Source organism: Mytilus edulis, chromosome 10 (genome assembly GCF_963676685.1).
Source record: "Mytilus edulis chromosome 10, xbMytEdul2.2, whole genome shotgun sequence".
Classification (NCBI taxonomy): Eukaryota; Metazoa; Mollusca; class Bivalvia; order Mytilida; family Mytilidae; genus Mytilus; species Mytilus edulis.
In genome coordinates, this window is record NC_092353.1 from 27431838 (window position 1) to 27455438 (window position 23601).

The 23601-nt window shown below is 30.6% G+C and overlaps 2 protein-coding genes across 5 annotated transcripts in view; one reads left to right on the plus strand and one right to left on the minus strand.

Annotated features, from left to right (window-relative positions):
- The window catches only part of LOC139490773 (uncharacterized), a 97329-nt gene extending 79173 nt beyond the window's left edge, over window positions 1–18156 (minus strand). For 3 of the 4 annotated variants that reach the window (XM_071277761.1, XM_071277763.1, XM_071277762.1), the window contains exons 1-19: window positions 17463–18148; window positions 16173–16324; window positions 14603–14647; window positions 12620–12793; window positions 11665–12046; window positions 10918–11120; window positions 10302–10499; window positions 9705–9826; window positions 8942–9163; window positions 7991–8124; window positions 7668–7760; window positions 6513–6649; window positions 5447–5567; window positions 4572–4876; window positions 3883–4142; window positions 3365–3519; window positions 2827–2952; window positions 1345–1459; window positions 295–577 (exon numbers count right to left, since the gene is read on the minus strand). In XM_071277761.1, coding sequence (XP_071133862.1) covers window positions 295–577; window positions 1345–1459; window positions 2827–2952; window positions 3365–3519; window positions 3883–4142; window positions 4572–4876; window positions 5447–5567; window positions 6513–6649; window positions 7668–7760; window positions 7991–8124; window positions 8942–9163; window positions 9705–9826; window positions 10302–10499; window positions 10918–11120; window positions 11665–12046; window positions 12620–12793; window positions 14603–14647; window positions 16173–16324; window positions 17463–17987 — 3752 coding nt within the window. In that variant the 5' untranslated portion in view covers window positions 17988–18148. Of the gene's footprint in view, window positions 1–294; window positions 578–1344; window positions 1460–2826; window positions 2953–3364; window positions 3520–3882; window positions 4143–4571; window positions 4877–5446; window positions 5568–6512; window positions 6650–7667; window positions 7761–7990; window positions 8125–8941; window positions 9164–9704; window positions 9827–10301; window positions 10500–10917; window positions 11121–11664; window positions 12047–12619; window positions 12794–14602; window positions 14648–15630; window positions 15661–16172; window positions 16325–17462 lie in introns of all 4 variants that reach the window. The other variant, XM_071277760.1, reaches the window with a different exon arrangement.
- On the plus strand, window positions 18127–22758 carry LOC139490776 (kelch-like protein 7). The gene is made up of 2 exons (XM_071277767.1): window positions 18127–18381; window positions 20583–22758. The coding sequence occupies exon 2, from the start codon at window positions 20610–20612 to the stop codon at window positions 22158–22160; it is 1551 nt and encodes a 516-aa protein (XP_071133868.1). The 5' UTR covers window positions 18127–18381; window positions 20583–20609; the 3' UTR covers window positions 22161–22758.
- Window positions 22759–23601: the final 843 nt, after the last annotated feature.

The window sequence follows — 23601 nt, forward strand, 5'->3', positions numbered from 1 at the left end:
CAAACCTTAAAAGATCTTTGTTGAAATTTAATTTCAATATGAAAAAATTACATTTTAATAATTGATAAAAAATTGTTTCGTTAATGCTGATGTGTAGTAATTTATTGCACATGTTATAAAAATAGCATTAACTTTTTAAAAAGATACAGATTATTTCTCTTCCTATGTCATTATCTATAATCCTATCTTGGTAATCTGTATCATAATCCACTAAACATCAGTCCAGCTACTATGTTTTACAATAACTCTAGTATGTGATAAACAATTTGACTGCTACAAAAATGATGTACTTACTGAAGATATGTGAGATCATTTGTTTTCTCTGTAGTCCAAGTCATATTGGATAATGCTGACATACTGGTATTCGGTCTTTCTGTCATAGCAGATGATACCCTGCTCATAGCAGAAGCAGCTCTACTGGTACGACGAGGACTAGTGTTTGGTGAGTATGTAGGATTAGACAATACACTGGCAGTTCTTAGTTCTTCTTCTGAACAACTTGTAGAATCTACTAAAGCTGACAGAGATCTCTTAGTGGCAGTGAGTACAGCTTCATATACTTGTTCTTTGTAAAAGGCTAAAACATATAACAAATTGAATTACAGGTACTACTTTTTCTAAATAATACATCTGGGTTAGTAAAATGTTTATGTGTCATGTACCTCAGTCTTTTACGTTGATAATAGTTTGATTTTTGATTGATTTTAATGTCTAAGTATTATAAAGTTAAAATAGTAAAACAATAGTATTCATCTAGAGGTGACAGAAAGTGCATTTAATCTGTTTGATTTTGAATGATTTTACGTGATGTCAACGTAAAAGACTGAGGTACATGGCTTCAATTACCTTCATTCATTTATTAATTTCAAAAAAAACATGTATAGGGATTCACAAAAAAACATTCATAAAGATATTGAGCTTTATCTAACAGGGAGTAAAAAAGAACAGCCACACACACAGCATACCCACCCTCGCTTCAGTTATTTAATGACCGTATTTGTCCTATTAGAATCGAAATAATTCATGGAAGCCATAGATTGTTGGAAATTTACACATGGCCTGGGCCGTGATATTCGTTGATTTTATCCCTCGCTAACGCTCAGGATAAAATTTGAATATCACGGCCCAGGCCATGTGTAAATTTCCAACAATCTATGGTTCCATGAATTATTTCTTAAATATATCATAACCAACAAATTGAAAAATAATCAATTTGTAAAAACTGTTCCTCCTAAACAATTCTTTAAAAAAAATAAAAATTGACAAACCTGTGAATATAAATAGTCTACTGAACTAAACATGGTCATATTAAACCTGTAATCTATAAATAATATTTCAACATACATATTAGATTAGAAATGAATTTCTCTTCCTCTGCAGCTCTCTGTTTTTCTTTCATGGCTTCAGTGTCATCTACCATTAATGCTAATTTCTTTGCCTTTGGGTTATGATGTTCTAACTACAAGAGAGATAAATCAGATTGTTCTTACAACTCATTTTTGCTACAGTACAACTTATTGTCTATCTAATGATACAATGTACATTACAAAGTCATGTTTTTGTACAATTTAGATGTAGCTGCTGTTTAAGCAGGTTCCAAATTCTATAACTGGCTTAAAATAAATATCTATTCATGAAGTCATCCCCAAAAATTGCTGTTTTAATGACATCAAAATTAATATTTATACAAGGAAAATAAAATATACTTTGTTCTAATATACCTTCCTATAAAGTGTTAAGATGAAAGAAGAATTTGTTGTTTAAATATATCTTGTATGATGCAGAAAATAACTTTTAAAAATAACTATATTTATCTTAAAAAGATTTTTTTTAAATGTATAAATCAACATGCAAGTTTTTAAAATGTTAAAAATATAAATATTCTAAAAAAAATTATAAATGAATTTTCTAATCTTACAATGTAACTATAAAGTATACACATTATGACACCTGTAGACACATAGAAATGTCTCACCTTCAAAATTGAATTAAATGTTATACTATTGTCTAGATATTAGTAATCTAATGTTTACATCAGGTTTAATATTAGCAATTTAATATCTTAGATTATAACATTTCTGTCAAGAATGATTATTATTTCTATGTCTATGTTTAAAGGGATTGGTAAAGTCTGTTAAAAATTTGGGTAAATAAGTATGCGTCAGTAGATTATGTGCTTTTATTTCACTTTCAGTTTTAAGCCCAGACTACTTTGAAACTCACATGTGCATGATTTTCTTTCGTACTGAACAGCTATACAGAAAACAAAGAAATAAGTTACAGAAGAAGAAATCTGTTAATCTGAGCAATAAATTTCAACATAAATATGTTATTTGTTCCTCTTATTAAGTATCCTACACATAGTTTGGATTCAGACTGTGTCCAGGGTTTTATCAGAGCAATAAGATTTATTTTGTATTAATTTTTTACTATTGTTAGTAACTAAAAAGAGAGGTTACTGGTACAGAGAAGTATATAGATATATATGAACTAATTGATGATATATTTGACTGAAACAGTGTATATATGTGATATGTTTCAGTAAAAATGATCCCACCATTTCTGACAAGGTCTTATGTGCTACACTATGACGTTTCTGAAGGTTGCTTTTATCTGATACATTTTTCATGGACAAAAAGCCTTTCGAAGCTGAATATATGTATTCCTGTAAAATGTAAAATGCTGTGTTAATAACTGAAATTACACATGTGCTTTAAAAATTAAAATACAAAAATATTGGATAAAGGACTATATATGATTGGTTGTTTTATATGATAGAAAATCTTGTGGAGATAAAATTCTACTGGAAAAAGTGCTGACTCGTACCTTTCTAGTAGCCAGTAGATTAGCCACAGCCAGTAAACCATTCATAACTCTCTGTACCAGCTTCTGTAGTTCTCCCACTTTTTCTTGTACTCTGTCTAACATTACATCTCTAAACTCATGGGGTGGCTATAACAAAGGAAACATCCAATGATCATTACATTGTTTTGCAAACATAAGATAAAGTTCTGTTTCTCAGTTATTATATTCTGCACAAATTATTTCCAGTAACCAAATGAGATACATTGTAAGTTTAGTACTAGAGATTTTTATCTGTGATCCTAAAATATGCTATCTAAACAATAGATCTTGTGAAATAGCAAAAAATCGAAAATTACCAACTTTAACAATTCCCTACACATAATTTAAATGTATATCATTATCAAGATATCTAAATGAAATAACAGTGCATTTGTGATTACTTTTCTACCCCTCACCTTTCTGCTCCACACAATTAACAATCATTTCTAGAAATTTAATTGACAGAAGCCATATAAATAAAAATATAAAAAAATAGTTAATAATTAAAAGATAGACCTACCCATGGTCTGGTGATAGCTTCTTCATAATCAAACAGATAGAAATTCTTGATGGCTTCTAGTGATCCAGCAACATCATTCTCCATAATGTCCTGAACTTTGGTACTTCTGTCCTTCAATCTGTTTGTAGCAGAATGGATCTGATGTAAAAAGGCATCTGAAAATAGAAAACAGTTTATAAATTGTTTTGAAATTATGAAAATTCTCAGTCAATAACATTGAATGGTAACACAGCAGATATACTTGAATAATCATTTTGACAAAAAATGTCTCTTAGTAAATTTTAAGACTAGCAGATATTAAATCATGAAAATGTGAGAGTAATTCTATTATATGCATCTCATCTTTATATGAAAGGGTCAGGATATCAAATTCAGCACACTCTGTTAAAAAAGCCTAAGACCCATTGGTTGCCTTCGGCTGTTGTTTGCTCTATGGTCGGGTGGTTGTCGCTTTGACATATTCACCATTTCCTTTCTCAATTTTAATTTTTATGTTCATATAAAAAAGATAGAAATACCTATATTCATGCTATTCCATGCTAGAGTTGTCAGTCCAGGTTGTAACTGTTCCTCAACAAACTTGGTATGAGGAGTGAATAAATTCTGGAGAGATTCTGGAATACACTTGCATGTTTCCTTGTACTCATGTAAAACTAGTTCTAAATGACTCTTGTAACTTTTGAAGCGTGACTCTTGCTGCATAATGGCAGTAGCTGAGTCTGGAATCTGAATACCCAGTCTGGTTAACCATTTAGCCTCATGGATCAGCTCCAGTACTCTAAAAAAAATATTATATAATCAAATCAAATGTATTTATAGCTTAAAATGTATAGGGGTACACAGACTTATTTTTTTTTATAAATCTTTAAAATTTATTTTTTAAATGAAATATAAAATGTCTTTTCTAAATAATTGAAGATTTGTTCTGTTTCAACAATTTTATGTAAATTAAGATTTTCTGTTATAACAGATAGATAAGGGTTACTCAGAAAGTTTAAGAAATAACAGTCGGTCTAGCAAAACCCTCTCAACAGAGCTTCCTTGTTTTCTGAATTATAGGTCACTCCTGGAATAATACACCTGCAAGTTATTTGTATTCATATCAGACAAACTTCTATATGATTCTTGTAACTTTTGAAGTGTGAATTATTTAAGGAAAACTGTTTTGATCATTATTGACTAACTATGTCCCTATCCTGTTGCATACCTTTCATCAGTATTGACAAGAATTTCTCCTGTATTTGGATGATTTATAAACAATGTAGCCCTAAGTCCTGCTTTGGCATGTTCAATTCTGTTCTTCCACTGAGCAAACCATAAACTCTCAAATGTCACTAGAGCAGTGGCAAGTCTATTGTATATTTTGACTATTCTACTGAAGTCTCCTAATTGATTGATTGCTCTATTATCACGGAACACTTTCATTGGATCCTCGATTCTCTTCAGTAGTTGACGGGACCAGTGGATAGCGCCGGCTGCAGGAGGTGCATTCCTCACCATCTGTGGACTTTCCTGTAGAAATTTAATACAAATTACATTAAGATCAATTATTTATTCATAAATTGTAATTTTAGGATCAAAATAAAAAGAGTGAGGTCATTTTTTCTTCAGAGGGGAATAAATTGTGGTAAGATTCTAAGAATACATTTGCATGTTTGCCTGTTTTAATGCAACACAGGTTCTAAATCATTCTTTTTAACTAAGTATGGTTCAGAAACTGATGATAAATTTCTTTTGTTATCTTCATCATTGTAACCTAAATTGCATCAGTAAAAGGTTAGCTAGCTTATATAATAATATGTTACATATAAAGATAAAAGATGTGGTATGGTGGCCAATGAGACAACTCTCAAAGATAGACCATATGACACAAAAATTAACAACAATAGGGCTGCATTTCTCTAAGTTATATAAACTAAAAGTATCAAAATGATTTTTTTCTTTTTCCAACCAATGTAAAGCTAGTTATAATGTCCAATGAAACTGATAATAGTACTCCTTTAGTTGTATTATAGTAATAATAAAAGCTGAAAATACATTTTAATTGTTCATACCATGTTTTATAACTATTTAAAACTTTACCTTGTGTGTTTCATAAATTCTCTGAACTTCCTCCAGATCAGTTTCATACCAATTAAAGATCTCTACAAACTTCTCTGCTATTGTGGTTCTAATCCCTGGCCTACCCTGTACTGGTCCAAATCTGAAAATTTAACATGTAATTTGAAATATACTGTCATATGAAAATGAAGATGTATGAAACACTGAGATTGCTATTAATATTGAAACAAGAATTGTATGTTATGCAGATTTAAGGTGGTACCCAACACTTTCACTAAAATTAATTTGGCTCGTTTAATTTTCATAAAATTTTGTCAAAGTATTTACTTTAACCCTTTAACAAAAATATAAAAATTTAAAAAATTTTGAACCAACCGTTTTGTCTGAAAAATTACACTGGTTATATAGCAGTTTGACAAAGACCAATTTTGATCATTGAGAAGCTTAATATTCCCTTTACAATGCAATGTAATTAAAACGTTTAGCTGATTTTACAGAGTTATCTCCCTGTATTATTAGGTACCACCTTAATATGGCGATTGCTTACCATTGTTAGTGGAGGCATCCAAATGGTCAATTTCAAACTTTTTTTTTGCCATTTAAGGTGGTACCCAACACTTTCACTAAAATTGATTTGGCTCGTTTAATTTTCATAAAATTTTGTCAAAGTATTTACTTTGAGACTTTAATAAAAATATAAAAATTTCAAATTTTTTGAACCAACCGTTTTGTCAGAAAAATTACACTGGTTATATAGCAATTTGACTTATACCAATTTTGATCATTGAAAAGCTTAATATTCCTGTAACAACACGACGTAATTAAACGTTTAGCTGATTTTACAGAGTTATCTCCCTGTAGTGTTAGGTACCACCTTAAAAAGGATGACTAATATTAATATTGCTATAAATATTCCAATTATATTTTTTTCAGTAAATCATGCATTTCTGGGTCAAATGTTTCATCATGTTATCCTTTTTGTGATTCACTACTTACAAAGCATATTTTATTCTTTCACTAAAACATTTGTGTTTTAAAAAAAACTTCATGATTTCATAGCTTATTGCATTATCTCTGATAAGCTTACCTTGTAATAATATCAAGTCCTTGTTGTGTTTTCATTTTCCTCATGAAGATAACATTAAGATAGGCTGAGAGCAATTTTTCTTGTTCCTGAACTATCTCAGCAAAGTTGTTGTAGTACATATCAAATCTATCTCTATCCTGTAAAAGTAAAGTAAATATATATCATATAAACTCTTCTAAAGTTATTGTAGTACATATCAAATCTATCTCTATCCTGTAACGGTAATGTAAATATATGTCCTAACAATCTTTTCTTTAACAGGTAAAATTAAAAACATTAAAACAAAGTCCTAGTTCTTTAATACATTTGTATATCAAATTATTTTAATTGTAATTGTCAATCAATTTGCTGATTATTATCTGGCAGCATTTAATTTAGAAAGTATTTATTATTTGTCATTGTAATTCATCTAGAAAAAAGTATAGCGTTACAGTTGATTCTTAACTATGGGACAGAAGCTGATTTTATGCATTTAATGCAATGAGACAATGTTTTTATTTATTTTACAGTAAATAATGAATGATTTAAATGGGAGCTATGGTATTAAAGAAATGTTTCTATTGCATTCAATTACCAAAACTGCAGTTCAATAATTTTAATCAAATTTTCCTATACCATCTGAACAGCATTTTGTTTTTTTTATATTAAATTACACATTAAAACATTGATAACAATTTTACCTATTAAAAATTACCCTACAAGCACATTTAAAAGATATACGACAAGAAAACAAATATCATATAACAGGAATTCAAGAGAAAAAAGAACAGGAAACAATACAAAAGTTTAAAACAACAGTCAACTGACCTCAATAAATATAAATACAAAAACTCTTGAATTCACAGTAATATCTTAGCAGGACCTGACTTAAATTAATCCTGTTAGCCATATCCAATAGCTAAATTTAGTTGTAAGAGTGTGTTGATCAGGTAAATATTTATCCTTAAAATTTCTAAAAAATTGTATGCGAAAAATAAAAAACAAAAAAGTAATTTAAATTGTGTGTTTTAAAGTTTTTTCTACTTCAAGTCAGTAAGCAAACATACAAAATTCTAGATGAGTTCCTCTTACAACCTTTAATTTCTAAAGAAACTCTATAAAATGCTGAAAAGTATTACTCTGAATTCCACATAAAAACATTCAATCAAATGATACCGAATGTTCCTCTATTTCTTCTTGGTCATCACCATTAAAATTACTCTGTCGTCTTTTCTTAAAGAACTTTGTTATACTGTCCCCATAGAAATGCTGTCAAAAATCACTCATTAGATGAATGTGGTTACTTTAAGATAATAATTAATTTCCTTCTCTGTTCTCATATTTTACCTTCAAAGTTCAAAAAAATTATCTGAAATGTCTGTCTTTAAAACTTAGGTATAGATATCTCAAATGCAGCTATGTTAAAATCACAACTTTGTTGTGACAATTTAAGAAAGCCATATTCTTTTTCAGAAAACAGACCTCTCTGTATGTCTTACCTTAGATTCTACATCTAACATTGTTTTGGTGGTAACATTATCAGACATAGCCCTTGTCATCTGATCGAGGTGATCCAGAATAACAGCTGACACACCAGGACCGTCATCCTCCTCATCTTCTGGGTAATATTTCCCTACAGATAAAAGAAATTTCAATAGACAGTGGTCAAAATGTGGTTCATTTAAGTCAATCAAATAATAAACAATGGATGTAGAGTAGAACCTGCTTACACATCCAGAGCACCTGTGATCACACCTGGTATTTAGTTAGGTTTGTGTTGCCCAGTCTTTAGTTTTATATGTTGTATTTTGTATACTGTTGTTTGTCTTTTGGTAATTTTGTTTTGTCATGGTGTTGTCAATTTGTCAAGGACTTATGAGTTTGAATATCCATTTGGTATTTTCTGCTCTCTTTTATTAATTTTTACCTTTGAATTTCAAGTTTTCATTGTGTCTAGAAACTCCTGCAAATATTATTGTTGGTAGATTTTGCCAATTGGCAGTTACATGATACTGCAGACAACAATATCAATATTGGTATTTTAACACTTATGGAATGTTAACAGTATCAAAAATAATGGTATCAATATTGGTATTTTAACACTTATGGAATGTTAACAGTATCAAAAATAGTGGTATCAATATTTGTATTTTAACACTTATGGAATGTTAACAGTATCAAAAATAATGGTATCAATATTGGTATTTTAACACTTATGGAATGTTAACAGTATTAAAAATAATGGGCTGATCAGAAATGACCAACAATTAATTCAAGGCATATCTAATTGTTATCAGTTTAGAAGTTTGAAAGGAAATTTTTAAAAGCTTTTAAAACTGGACAACTGATGTAAAAGTAAATGAAATAGCTGACACTATGTCTTAAAAGTTGACACATCAGAATAATCAATACTAGAGTATTCGGTAAGAGGCAGAAACAAAGACACATACTCAATACAGCTAATTGTTCTTCATTAAGTCCTTGATTGTTCTCTTTATCTTTAGAATCAAACACTTCATCATTTTTAGCTATGACTCCTTCGTCCTTCCTTAGATCTGTTTTTGATCCTCCTTCAGAATTAGGGGTGTCTTCGTCCTCAGCTATGGTCCCTAGACTCCTCTCAAGGGAGTTCTCAGCATTCATTGCCTCTTCTTGTTCAGCAGCTTCTCTCTCTGAAAATATGCAGCAAAATAATTGTTTCTACTTTATATTTTCATTTGAGAAATTATTATGCTGTGTGGTGCTTTCAAAGTTCCCTTTATAAATATGCATCCTGATATTCTTTCATTGGTATAAACTCTGGAAGCTGAATCAAAAGCACTGATAGAATGGTTTACATAAAAATAAATGATAAGGATTATATTTTCCTCACATATAATATATAGTATTGTCATTTAAAGCTGATAAAAGCAAAAGTAACATGACAAAACTTGAAAAAATAAGGTCCACCCTCCTAAATTTAGAATGATTTTTTTTTTACTTTAAAAGAAAAAAGAGAACTTTATATGTTAGTTAAGTCTAAAGAACTTGTTTGGATCAAGTTAAATCAAAAACATTAAAACCCCAAAAACTGAAAGCCAAGGATCTTTAATTTCCCAAACATTTGAAAAGCTATTTGATCAAAATGAGCTTTATTTAGCTGTCTTAAAAAGTAAATTTGGTCATTTGACATTGATTCTACAACAGATATAAATGCATAAAAAGAAAGCAAACCTAATGCTTTTCTGGCTTCTAGTTGTCGCTTTCTATATTTATATTCTTCTTTTTCTGTTTCATCTTCAAATACAAAATCGTCTTTCCTCAGTCTAGGCATACCAGCTGTCAAAGTGACCATCCTTTAAACAAAACATAATTATATAAATTTAAAACATAATAACTTATAAAAAGCTTTAATTGAAAGAACAAAACAATAAAAAATGTATCCAGGTGTGAATTAAACCTCTTCTTTAAAAGGAAATATCATAAAATGTGACATATCAAAGTTTATAATATCAAATTTCATAATAAAGCAGTGTTTCTGAAGGAAGAGGCTTACTTTTTTTCTTGCCACTAAACACATTTGTTCACGTAAATAATTCTTATTAATTTATACAAATGTTATACATTTTGCATCTCCTCGTATCTGCAAATCTGAAATTCTATAATGGGACATATTTAACATGGAGTAAATCTTTATTTTTTATATCTATCAATCAAATGTTTTGTGTGTGTAAATGATTCAATGCATAGCTTACTTATAGTACTGAGATAGTGTATTGATGACATCAGTTAGCTGTTTTATATATGCAAAAGATTCCATATATAACTTACTTGTTGTACTGAGATAGTGTATTGATGACATCTATGAGCTGTTTTATGCGTGTACAGAAAGAATCCATATGTGACATTACAGCATCATCATCAGCTATAGACACGCCATGACCTTGGGTATCAAGAGCAGATATTCCTTTCTTTGGTGATACCATTAGACTACTTCCACGGGACTTATCACTTGTACCTGGTTTTGATCTAAAATGAATTCATAAAACATGTATCAAGCATTAAATAAAAATCCATAAAATTTTAATGTTTTATTTTCTATAAATCCTGAAAGAGTAAGCATGTTGTTTTTAAAAATGTTCTTGTCCACATATCTTTGATTTGAAAACAAGCAAATGAATACTATTTTCTTTTTCATTAGCCTTAATACTTCATCTTGTAATTGAGGCCGATACAAAGAAATTGTGTGTGTTTTGTTATGTTGTATTAAAATCGAACCATGCACCTCAAACCTTAATTGTATGCGTAGACTATACAAATATCACCTATGCATATGTTGAAGGCCGTATTTTGATCTATAATGGTTTATTTTTACAGATTGTGAAATGGAGATTTGTCTTATTGGCACTCATACCACATCTGCTTGTATCTATAAAGAATAACTTACTTAACAGACCCCAGGCCTCCCATACTACTGATGGATGGAAAGTGTGACAAGTTCTGTGACTGTCCTAGAGCATCTTTCAGTGAGCGAAGTGTGTCTCTGTAGAAGCCTTGTAATGATAGACATGCCCTCAGACGACCATACAGACTATCATCTTGTAATCCTAGATCTTTTCCTTCTTTGGTTTTACTTCTCTGTATACCTCCCTAAAGAACAAAAATAAAATATACCAACATATTTAATAAATTCATTCATTTACATTCTAAAATATGTAAAAATTTGTTGGTTTACCTGCTTGAGCTGTTTAACCCTATTCATTTTGGGCCTTTTATCGCTTGCTGTTTAGTGTGAGCCACGTTTCTGTGTTGAAGTCCATATAAGACTTAGAATTGTTAACTTTTATACATTGTTACTAGGATAGAGAGTTGTCTCATTGGAACTCATACCACATCTTTTTATTTATAATGATTTTTAAGATATATTTCTTAATTTTTGCATTCTTGTCACTTATTATTTGATGACAAAAACAATGCAATCAGTTTTGCAGAAACTGTTTTTTAAACATGTTTTGTCCACAACAGTACTTTATAGAAATTAGCAAATATCAAATATTCATACAGTCATTGTGACATATAGATTTAAAGTTAATACAAAATTCATATTGTAAAATGAACAGAACATTTCCCCATAAAATGTAATAGGTCTACTGACAATACATTTATTTGCAAATAAAAAAGATTAAGACTGTACCTTTAGTTTTGATTCAACTTGACTCCTTAGTAATCTTTGTTGTGGATCAACTGTTGATAGAAGTTCTCTGTGTTTGATTTCCTCAGCTATTCTGACCCAAAGTTCATCTTCATCATATACATTACTGGTGAAATTTCTAATATATTCTTTACAAGCTAATACTAACTGGTTGGTTATTTTTGTAAATACTATACCAAGAAACCCTGTTCTGGCATAGTACCTGGAAATAGAATCCATCTGTCGAACACTGTTTGTGATCCCCGGGATAGCATTGTTTATAATGGATGCAGGTGTTGCATCATGGTATAGCTGATCAAAATGACGTCTTAGGGATTCCAAATACTTTACTTTGTCTTTGGTATCATTCATGGCATCTGTAATTCTGTAAAATTCAATGAAAACATTAACATATGAATTTTCTTACCAAACAAAATTCAAAGGGTAGATACATATGTGTAAGAATTACCTTATGGTTGGAGTTCAATGACAACAATTGAACAATCTTCATTTTTTTTACATACATACATATAAAGGTTTTAAAAATATTTCCAACAAAAAGTAAAATTTAAAGATTTCTAAGAACTGTTGATTTAAAAATACAATTTAGTAAGGAACATACCATTTTAATTTACAAAATATATTCATGGTTTTATCGTTTTTAGAAGAGTCATTGTTCTGTACTTTTTTCTTCAATATGCATTGATTTTTTTAGGGCTTGCAATTGGTTACTAGTCTAAGATATACTTGTAGACACTTAAATTTTCAAGTGATTTGGATACCGAACCAAAATTCTTTACAGATCAAATACATATTTTTTGTCAAAATAATGCAGTTAAGTTCAGTTCTTGGGATAACACAATAATGCAATAATACTTTATCTAAAACAAAAATAACATTAATAAATGTCATATATGCACTGAATGATCAAACTTAAAAAACTTTATCAAATACTTACGAAGCATCAACAACTTTCCATTTCTTCAGCAGTCTAGACTTGGCAGTGATAAGCACACCAATAACAGCCTTACATTCCTTACTCTTTAACTGCTCTGTAATACTGGTTAATAACCTCTGACGTCTACGCCATCTCTCCAACTCAGATAGAGGTCCAGCATTGGGGTCCATAAATCTATAATATTCAATCTTCAAGATTAAATCTATTTCATGTTAAAAGCATAATTTTAAATAATCAAATACAATAAAACAAGCTTTAATTTACCTGAGTACCTTATGATAAAATATTTTTCTAAGTCAAAGCAGCTGTCTCACCTAAACAAAAGACTCGAGCTCACTTGATATTACAAAATACCTTGTTAATTATCAAATAAAACCCCAAAATAAGTGTTTGATGTTACTGTGACTTGATGTTTAATTCAAATGATGTCTGCTTCTTATAAATAAAGAAGAATTTTTCGAAAGGAAAAATTGTTTGAAAGCTTAGTTTGGCATGACAATTACAATAAAATTTATATAAATATCGTTAGACCAAATATTATAAAAGTGGAATAAAAGTCTAATAGATTGTAAGAATGCTTATTTTATCACCTTGTAAATTTTGAATACATTGCAATACCTGGAGAGCAACACTTACTATCAAGTCACAGTAAGCTGTAATAAAATTCAGAAAATATTGGAAGCAGATCAAACAGCCAGTAATATCTAGAATATCTGGCAAGCCATGGCCATCTAACCCAATATTCAAATAAATCAAGGCAAAAAATCAAGAAACTAAACATTAGGTGAATTAAATGAAATAATATAAGATGAATAACAACTGATTTTTTAACCAAAACACTAGAATCTAATTACATTGCTTCTATAAACGATTCAACCAAAAAGAACTAAAACTGCACCACATTTCACAATAAGATTAAATTGTCTTGAAGGGGAACTAATTCCAATACTTTTAGCATGGATAAACTGAAGTAAAACTAATCATTGTGTCTAAATAAACTACCACTCAATAATGACAGAATCTTATTCTAGAACCAGATTTATAAAATGTTCAAGTTTTAATATTAGCATGAATTTTTCATAACAACTGATGAAATATAGTGAAATCTTACAAAGATGTATTACTTGCATAAAATTTTAAAAGTACAAATAAATGTATGTTAACATTGTAAGTCTTCACAAACACTGTTATCTGCAGGTACCCTAATGCAATGATGAAAATAGTATTTTACAAAGTGGAACTTCTATTCTTTAAAATTGTACTCCCACTTTAATCCACCATTTCTGGATGTTAAAACATGGTATAAATCTGGCTAGGTCATTGTCATTCTACAAGGGAATTAAAATAATTCTACAAATCTTCACCCTAGTCTTACCTCTCTTCAAAATAACTTAGGTCCAGAAATAATGATTCTCCACTTAAAAACACAATAGTAAATGTGATGAAAATCTTACCAAATGAGAATTATCACAAATGTCAACAAGAGTATCCTACATGTATAACACATATCATGTTAAGAAAAAAAATCTACAACAAAGCATTGCTCAACATTGGTTAACCTAGCTCTCCACCTAGCATAAAAACCTAAATCATAATGTTAATCACTTTTCAAGTCAGAACATCAAAAATTGCATAGTTAGACACACAAAATAATATTCAAATCTTTTGAAAAATGTCCACAATTTTCAGTAACATGACTTTTCTATGGCAGAAATGTTCTAAATACCTATTTTTAACAGTAGTTGATGACTAAAAAAATTACTACTTCAATCTTCATTATTAATAGATTTAATCATTATGCCAAAAAAATTATACAAGATAACTATCATTTCAATTAATTCAGAGTGGTAATCTTTAGAAGTATTTTTCCACTCTATACTAGGCACTTTATATATTTAGCAAATAAATTATAATATTATCTTTTCTAGACACACCAAAACAGCAACTCGCCCCATCACATATAAGTGCCTAAAACATTCCAACCTTAAATTGATCCAGCTGTTTGCATCACTTCTTGTATTTGTTTTACTATTATCAGTGTAAAAAGAAAGGATCAAATCTACATCAATCAATGATTCACAGTCAAAATAATAATTAAATTCATCAATACTTCTTTCCTATAAGTACTGGCATATATCAAATAATACAGATTACAAGTACGTTATATACTACAGGGAGGGCAGTGCTGTCTCAGGAATCTAAAACTAAAGGGTCAAGGTATATGGTCTTCAATAGTATTAGTCCAGAAGATAATTCTACAAAATTCTCATTTCATATGTGAAGATTGTGTATTTTACACATATTTATACATTGTAAACACTTCTACCTAATTGTAACAGGATTTTACAACTAAATAAGACATTTTCATGTTTAAACAATACATAATATCAGTAAAAATATATAGCACATTCAAAGTCATATTAATTTATTTAGCTTATATAATAAATATGTTGATAAGCAAAATTTACATGTGAACTATTATATTTTAGTTTAATTGTGATGGGATTTCATGTCCAAATTATGGTAGAAATAAAATTTGTCACATCTAATATATAAAGATTTCATATACTTTTCTCATTTTTCTGACAACTTTCAGGTAAATTTTCAAAAAAAGTACATTGCTACATTTTATATCAATTTTTACAAATAATTTTCTTTCAATTGATTAATAAATATACCAACTGATTTAAAATAAAAACAAAAATTACTTTTATGAATGGCTTTTATGAATACAGATACATTGAATGCTCTTCTTATGTAACATAATTAATTTTTTACAAATAAAGATTACCCAAAACAAGGCTGATTTTTAATCTTGTTTGTTTATTGCTAATAATAAATTAAGAAACCTGAGTACATTTTTTGTACTAATATTCTACCATTTGGTGCATGACCCTCAAAAATGATTTGTAATGGAAAACATATTGCTGTAAAATCTACACATTATACAAATAGCACAATTATGGTATATTAGAATGAAATCTACTTCTACAAGTTAGAAAAACAATCACCTTGCTGGCTCATCAGGGAAAGCCACTCTCCTAGTAGAGAAAGTCAATATCAGTTTCAAGCAAGAAGATAAGAAAATGATGCTAATCTTTAAATTAAAGCTTTTGAAATACATTATATAGATAAAAGTACCCCTAAAGCAAAGGAGATTTATGATGTATTTAAAGAGCCTTCTTGTCTATAAGTCTCAAAAACTTGAACGATTTACATTTCTGTTGTTAAATAGCCTCTCTTTAATGAATAGTTATATTTGAAATCAGTTAGTTTTCAGTTAAAAGGTTTAATTAACTTTTGAACTTTATGTGAAAGATTATCGTGCAAAGTACACTGAGATAAAAAAAAATATTTACAGTTCAACAATAACAGTGAGATGCAAACAATTTTTATCAGACACCCTTTTCCAAGAAATATTGAATTATTGGCATTTCTTGCATGGATAAGTAAATCAATAGTCAAATAAAAATCTTAAAAACATGATTGGTGTAAAATCCAGATGAAGTGATGATTCAAAGTATGCAAAATTTATACAATGATGTCTACATACCTTTCATCTGAGGTGTCATTCAAAATAGTTTCTATTGTGTTCATCCAATCAGTTACCAGTTCTTCATACTGACCAATCAGCTGTGTATCTAATGCTGCTTGTCTTTGCATCTTAAAGTCATTCAAAATCACATTTTCTGGCTGCTTTAGCATCTAATAAATATTAGACATGGTTAAATTTTGACATTTAAGTTTATGTTAATTTCATATTGATTATTAAAGGAAGGATAACAAGATCTCATTCCCATGTTCAGTTTGAAATACAATGTAATTGTCATGTGTACCAAGTTTCAATGTTTACTGATACGAATAATTTGCTTTTAACTTAAATAATACTTGTACAATATAACTAGCTCTGCACTATATTATTTCAAGATGTTCAATCTTAAATTTGTTTTATTCAATGTCTAAACACCTTGAACCTTAGTTTAGTTAGGACAAATTTAAGATTATGTATGTTTACTTTTAAATTTGAACTACAATATAAGAGCCAAATAAAGGTCTTATTACCCTAATTCTTTTTTATAAAGAAAAGAGAAAAAAAAACAACTGTATAAAGTTTAACCCTGCCACACTTTGAAACTGTCCAAGTCAGGAGACTCTGGCCTTTGCTTGTCTTGCATGTTTTTTTATTTTTAGTTTATTTATATGATTTGGAGTTCAGTATCATGTCCATATTCACTGAACTAGTACACATTTTTATTTAGAGCCAGGTGAGGACCACCTCGGGGTACAAATTTTTCTCACTGCATTGAAGACCCATTGGTGGCCTGGACTGTTATCTGCTGTTTAGTCAGGTTGTTGTCTCTTTGACTGCATATTCCCCATTTCCATTCTCAATTTTAATAGTAATATTTCAATTTGAGTTTGGTCCCTATTGAGTATTTCTGAAAGTGAATCTGCTATATTTAGGTCAATGTATAGTGCTGCTAACTAATAGACACACATAAGAAATTGAGGTTGTTTTACATGTACACAATTAATGTAGATGATAGAAATGAAGTTTGTATAATTAAATGAGGACAAAAGGAGGATAATTATCTTTTCACAGTAAAATATATGTACATTTCAAATTTCATTACAGTGAGCGACCTTAGATAATGCCAGGGGCTAACTTTTGATGTGCGAAAGTGCATAAGAAGTGATGAAACATTGATATTTGTCATAAGACAATTGTACATGTAAATGTGATGTGAAGATATCTACCTTGAGTTGTCAATATATTGAAGTTATATAATTTTTTTAATTATATATATATAAATGACAGTAATTCAATATAAATCATGTTTACCAATTGCTTTGAACTAGCCATGGATGCTGTTGACTCATTTAAAGCTGTAAGAAATTTATCCATACTATGAGTCAAGTTATTTTGGCTTTCGTTGTTGCATTCTCCCCATTCTTTCTGCGCTTTAATTAATGGTATGTAAACTTCTGATAATAATGATGTAAGTGTTTCCATGGTATTATGCTTGAGTTCACCACAGAAAATATCTCTTTCCATCCTTGTGGGATCAACATCTTTGTCGACTCTGTTCCTCAAGAAATACAATACATTCAACTGGTCCAAGTTGGCATCTTTCAGTGACGCAAGAGTGCCAGTCACGTGTAAATGACTGGTTGCCAATTCTCCTTCAGGCAATTTTTCACAGTAGAAAAACAATCTACATGGCCCCCCTGCTTTTAGAAATTTGTTTATTTTGTTAAGATTATTTTGTTCGGTCATAAAATCTTCAAGGAGAGTTGGGTTGTCATATCCACCAATTTTAAAACTTTCCTGGATCTTTCCAGCGATCCACCAATGTCGTTCGTCCATTTTAATGCAAAAATGGTACCAAACCTATCTACAACATATAACTATTTCAAAATTAAAAGTGGCCTTTCCATCTACGGTTTCTGTAGCTTGTTTCTAATGTTATGGAACGCTGAACTTCTTTCATATGTAGGCCGCCATCATTGTTGTTGGTAACCAAAAGTGCCCGTATGAAGCACCTGTTCGAACAGTTGTTGTCTCCCCTTAAACTATTTATTATAACATTATTATTATTATTTTTTATCTCATAATGATTATATCGTAAGATTTTTTCATCAGTTTCATCAAATTTTTATAAAGAAGAGATCAGAATATTTTATCTTTTCGGATTTAGTCATTTTAAACCTGTACTTTCACTTTCGGATATTCTATGTTGTACTTTCACTTTGATCTGAAGGTAAGTTCATATGTAATAAATAGCACATTTCTATAGAAATGGTTAACTTTTTTTGTAAACACATGTATGCAATTCAAAGAACTGACTATTATTTCAAAAGCAGGTTTAGTTTAAACATTTTTTATTTGTTAAGCTACATGTATGCCGCGGTCATTGACCGTTTATATTGTTGTAATACTGTTTTATCAAAGTCATTATTATACGCCAACACGCAGTTGCGTGCACATCAATTCGGCATGCAATTTTTTTTATTTCAAAACAAAAATTTAAAGGGTACACATACGAGTATAATATGCTGTCGCTTTTTCAAATGATGCAATGTCACTAAATAGCGGCATTTGGTTTCAAAATTAAAATTGTATTGCAGATGACAAAAACGGACAGAAACTTGACTATTACAAGATTAGAATTTGTTATACTGTTGTAGTTTCGGAGAACATTTTACAGAGTACGGTTTATCTGTTTGGAATGCGATGTACCATTCGGCCATTCGATTTACCAGAACCCTTCGATATCGTTAAATATGCCGATGCAATGTGTTCGACAGACTACCAAAGCCAATCACCCTGCAAACACGCAAAAACAGTCTTGGAAAGTCTCATTATATTTTGCGTCCATAGACCACATGATAATTTATGGAACTGGAGTCGCGTCTGATATCAGTCAGAAAAATCACTGCTTTGCGCATATCTGCTTCCTCGTGTTGTAAGAAATACAACAAACGAACAAATCGCAGCATTGTTTAAGACATACGAAACTGACGTTGTCACGTAATTTTGACAAATTCAATCGGGAGGTCGCTCGATGGCGAACACGCTGGATTTACATATCGCGGGTGCTACCACAGAGAAAGCGTTCAGTGTACTACGTCTGTTGAAAACATGTGTACGATTGCTGCATATTCATCGGGATTTTTGTGTGAATATTGACAAAGTAATAATTAAAGAAGTTCGTTTCTGTTAAGACCCGAAGGGCAGATTTTTGACAATTTTGAGTATATTCCATAACACAAAAATGTGTTGTTTATGTATTCAATTAACAATGCTTTATTCTATTTAGATGTTCTATTCAGAAGATTTTTTAATAGTTTTGCACTCATGAATTATGTATAAGTCCTATTTACATATAGCTTCTCAATTAACCGTCCTATGGCCGAAACCCGAAAAAAAAACATTTTCTGCATAAAAGGGTCCGAAAATTTTTCGCCTCGCTCCGCTCGGCGGTATATGCTTGCACATCGTTTCATTCTAGCTACGCCCCTGAAAGTTTTGATCCAATGAGCTTTTTAACGAGAATTTTCCTTTATAACATACGGTTAAAAAATCCGAGATTTATTCTGATGCATACATGTAGCATTAGACTGACTGATAAACTCTTATTTTCACTTTGATTGATAGTGTTAATAAACGATTGTGTGCCGGTATCTATCTCAAATATGATGCTTAGTTCACACGTAATTCGAATTAGTTTAATTCGCATTCGAAACGTTTTACGTCCTAACGTCAATTCTAATTCGAAGTACAATGCGCGTCAAATTCGCTTTAAGTGTCCAAACGACGTTAACTTTTAATTCTTATTAACAAAAACGTATTTCTAATTCCAATTGGGTAATTCGAATTAGCCAATTCGAATCAATTCGAATTAAAAAAGAAGAGTGTGTGAACGCGATTAGCAAATTCGATTCGCATTCGATTCGAATTCAATTCGAATTAAATGTCCGTGTGAACGAGGCATGATTGTTAGTTGTTTTCTTTTTTAAATACTGGTAAATCAGTAATTCATGATTTGATTCTTTTAAATTATGTTGACAGTGCACATTTTCATAGGACTTTTCAAAAGTAAATATTAAATAATTTCCCTCTTTACACTTGAAGAACGATCACCGGCAAAATATCAAGTTCACTTTTTTTGCTGGTGCCGGTGAAATAGCCATTGTTATAGAAACATGCTATCGTGCCTGATTGAATCAAGATATTTTAATCAGTGCCTGCAACATAGCCACTGATTTTATCTGTTTTTCACAAATAGTATGCCATCAGACTACATGTTGACAGTTCACAAATTAAACACAAATTAAACAAGTGTTGCATTAAACGTGAATTCCCCTAGTTACGTTAACAGTCAAATGTCTAGGTACAAAAATCGAATAGATCTATATTAGTCAAACCAGTAACAAAGGTGTATTTTTTTTTTTATTTCAGGCTCAGGGCTAATTTAACAGAATAGGAATGTCTTTCAGTACATACAGAGAAAAGCAGTACCATAGAAATATCTGCCTTAAAATAAACGAAGCCCGTAAAGCCAGGAAGTATTGTGATGTTACTCTGCAGTCTGGCGAAGTAAAGGTCACCGCACATAAACTAATTCTGACATCTTTTTCTGATTTTTTTGAGACACTATTCCAAGATCATTCATCACAAGAACTTTTTTTAATAGATAATATTTCTTCCGAAATATTAGAAACTATCGTACAATTTGCGTACAGTGGGGAAATAGAAATAACAGAGCACAATGCAATGGAATTATATGAAGCTACTGTTGTTCTGAAAGCAGATGGCATGCAAAAGGCAACAGTAAATTTCATGAAAAGGCATATGCATGTTGATTTTGACAACCTTGTCAAAGTGTCAACCTTTGCATGCACATTGGGTTTAATGCAACAACTGAAAACAGTCTGCTCATTCATTACGAATAATTTTGAAGATGTTAAAAAGAAAGGACTTTTGAATTCACTTTCCGTAGATCATTTGGAAACATTGCTGTCAAACACAAACTTATCGGTTTTGATATTTGATATTCCGGCGGAAAACGTAGAACTGGAGTTGCTGAAGATTGTACTAGAATACATCTCAAACAAAGGTGGTGGTCAGATAGAAAAACTTAACGTAGATTCCCTTTTATGGACTATCAAATTTTCGGAAATTCCGTTCCACGACTTAGTTGAAACATTAGAAAATTACCCTTCTGTATATGACAGTGACGCTATAAGAAATATTCTACTTTATATGCAGTACCCTAGAAATCAATCGATAGACCAACTATTGCCAAAGAAGTGGTCTGAGGTCAGGAAATTTTCAGGGTGCTGGAGAAATATGGAATATCATTATGATTATCATGGACATAATTGGACAAGGGATTTCCAATTTGTGGATGACCGTGCTTCAGAAATCAGAATTTTTGTTTCGAGATGTCTTTGCAGTACATTGGACAAAAAGAAAATTATAACAAGGATCAATAGAATTGTAGTAACTTGCAGAAGTGGTAAAGAACTGAGCGTCATACACGAAGACAGCAAGGAAAAGACGTGCAACAAGAAATGCTCTGATATAGAATTATCAGATGAGAGATTTATATTACAACGGAATGAAGTTATTGTTAAAGTTGAGAGCTTTTACAATACGACAGAAATGGGTCTAAGATTTACTTCTAATTTTGGCAACGTATTCGGCCCGTATGGCTCGGAATTTGGCGGAGATACTGCTGGGATAAAAACCAATAAACCTGGAAGTGAGCGGGGATATTTTTACTCTTTCTGTGGATCTGTATTGACGAAAACGTATTACCCTAATTGTCTCTGGGTAGGAGTAGACTTGCGAAGTCGGTCACCATCACCAGAGGAATCACATGACAGAGATGAACATGACAGAGATGACCACGACAGTTGGAGTAATGATAGTTATGAAGATCATAGCTACAGTGACCATGATAGTATTGACAAATATATAAACCTGGAAGAAGAGTTTTATGATTCTCCAGGGTACTACCAAGAAAGTGACTAAAATTCTATTAGCCCCAATCCAACTTTAACTTATAATTTAGAACAGAATGCGGTATAACTAAAAAGGCACATACACATTAATTTGTCCAGTCTGGATTTCTAAAAACGTTCTACAACATATACAGCTAGTGTCATATCAAAAACCGATTCTGGACCATCAAAATCCGAGGATGAATCCTGGTACAAAGCTGAATACAGATGTATGTCCAGGATGGATTCATATTTTATATCTCGGACCGAAGCTATGGGGAAAATTCGGCAAGTTGTGTATTCAAGTTCTTCTTATCCTGAACTTCTTAAAAACTGAAATAAGAACTACCCGACGATGCTCGTTATGAATTTATTTGCATATCTCTTTCACAAAAATTCGTCCAGAATTTGCATGAAATATTTACCACTGGACGTTAAGTAACAATCAAATAATCAATCTTGCAATGATAGAACTCGTTAATGTGTTAACAATAAAAGTAATGACATCATCAATAATATATATTTCAATATTCATTTAAACAAAAACAAAAACTATTTATTTAAATCCATGTGTAAGGGTCTGGAACAGGATTTACAGAAGTAGGGAAGAAATGACAAAAGAAGCATATTTTGTGGACTGTTGTTTGTCTTATCTTTTATCTCTCGATGGTGCTGTTGTCCGTTTTTTACAACGTATTTTTTTATTGCCTCTTGGTATCGGCTTCAAGATACTAAAAGGGAACACTAGGCCTTCTTTATCTTTTTTGCTAGCAAGATTATGTTGATACATCTTTTTTTTAGTGTACTTGTATGTTATCAAAACTCATTGTGATACCAAAATACCCACATGAAGATTTTGAATTCTAAGATTTCTAAACCCTATTAATTATGGTGAACTTAAGGATGTATTCTTCTGACGTTTCAGTCTCTTTGAAATCTCGTTCGGGAATTATTTCCAAAATATGTGATCATGGTGATAAAAGTGGAAAATATCAATGAATTTAAAAAATATCATAATTGAACATAAATCTGTGAAAAAAATTGTGTACTTACAATGCATAGTTTTTGAGAAATCCAGTTTTTAAATTGTATGACCAATCAAGTCAGTCTTTTTGAGAAAATGGGTGAGGGGTACAGAATGATTGATTTTAAAAGAATTATGTATATCCCATATCATTTTTGTCTTTTCAAATTTCTTACATATGTATGGTTTTAATCATTTATAACAAAAAAGTTGAAATAATATGCATTTTGTTCTTAAAACTGAGAAAAATCACAAATTTACAAAATATTTGATAAAGAGTTGATGCTGACAAAGAGAGTTGTTAAACTAAAAAGTTAAAGTCAACCAATCAAAATTTTTGACAAATGTCATCCCGTCCTAATTTACTTGATTGTGACCTCACCGAATGCATGCACATATGTTCACGTGAAGCCCGATTGGCTAGTGCTTCCGGAGGAAAAAAGATTTC

Bases quoted from the DNA above. Each gene is read 5' to 3' on its own strand.
- LOC139490776 (XM_071277767.1), top strand. From the start codon at position 20,610: ATGTCTTTCAGTACATACAGAGAAAAGCAGTACCATAGAAATATCTGC.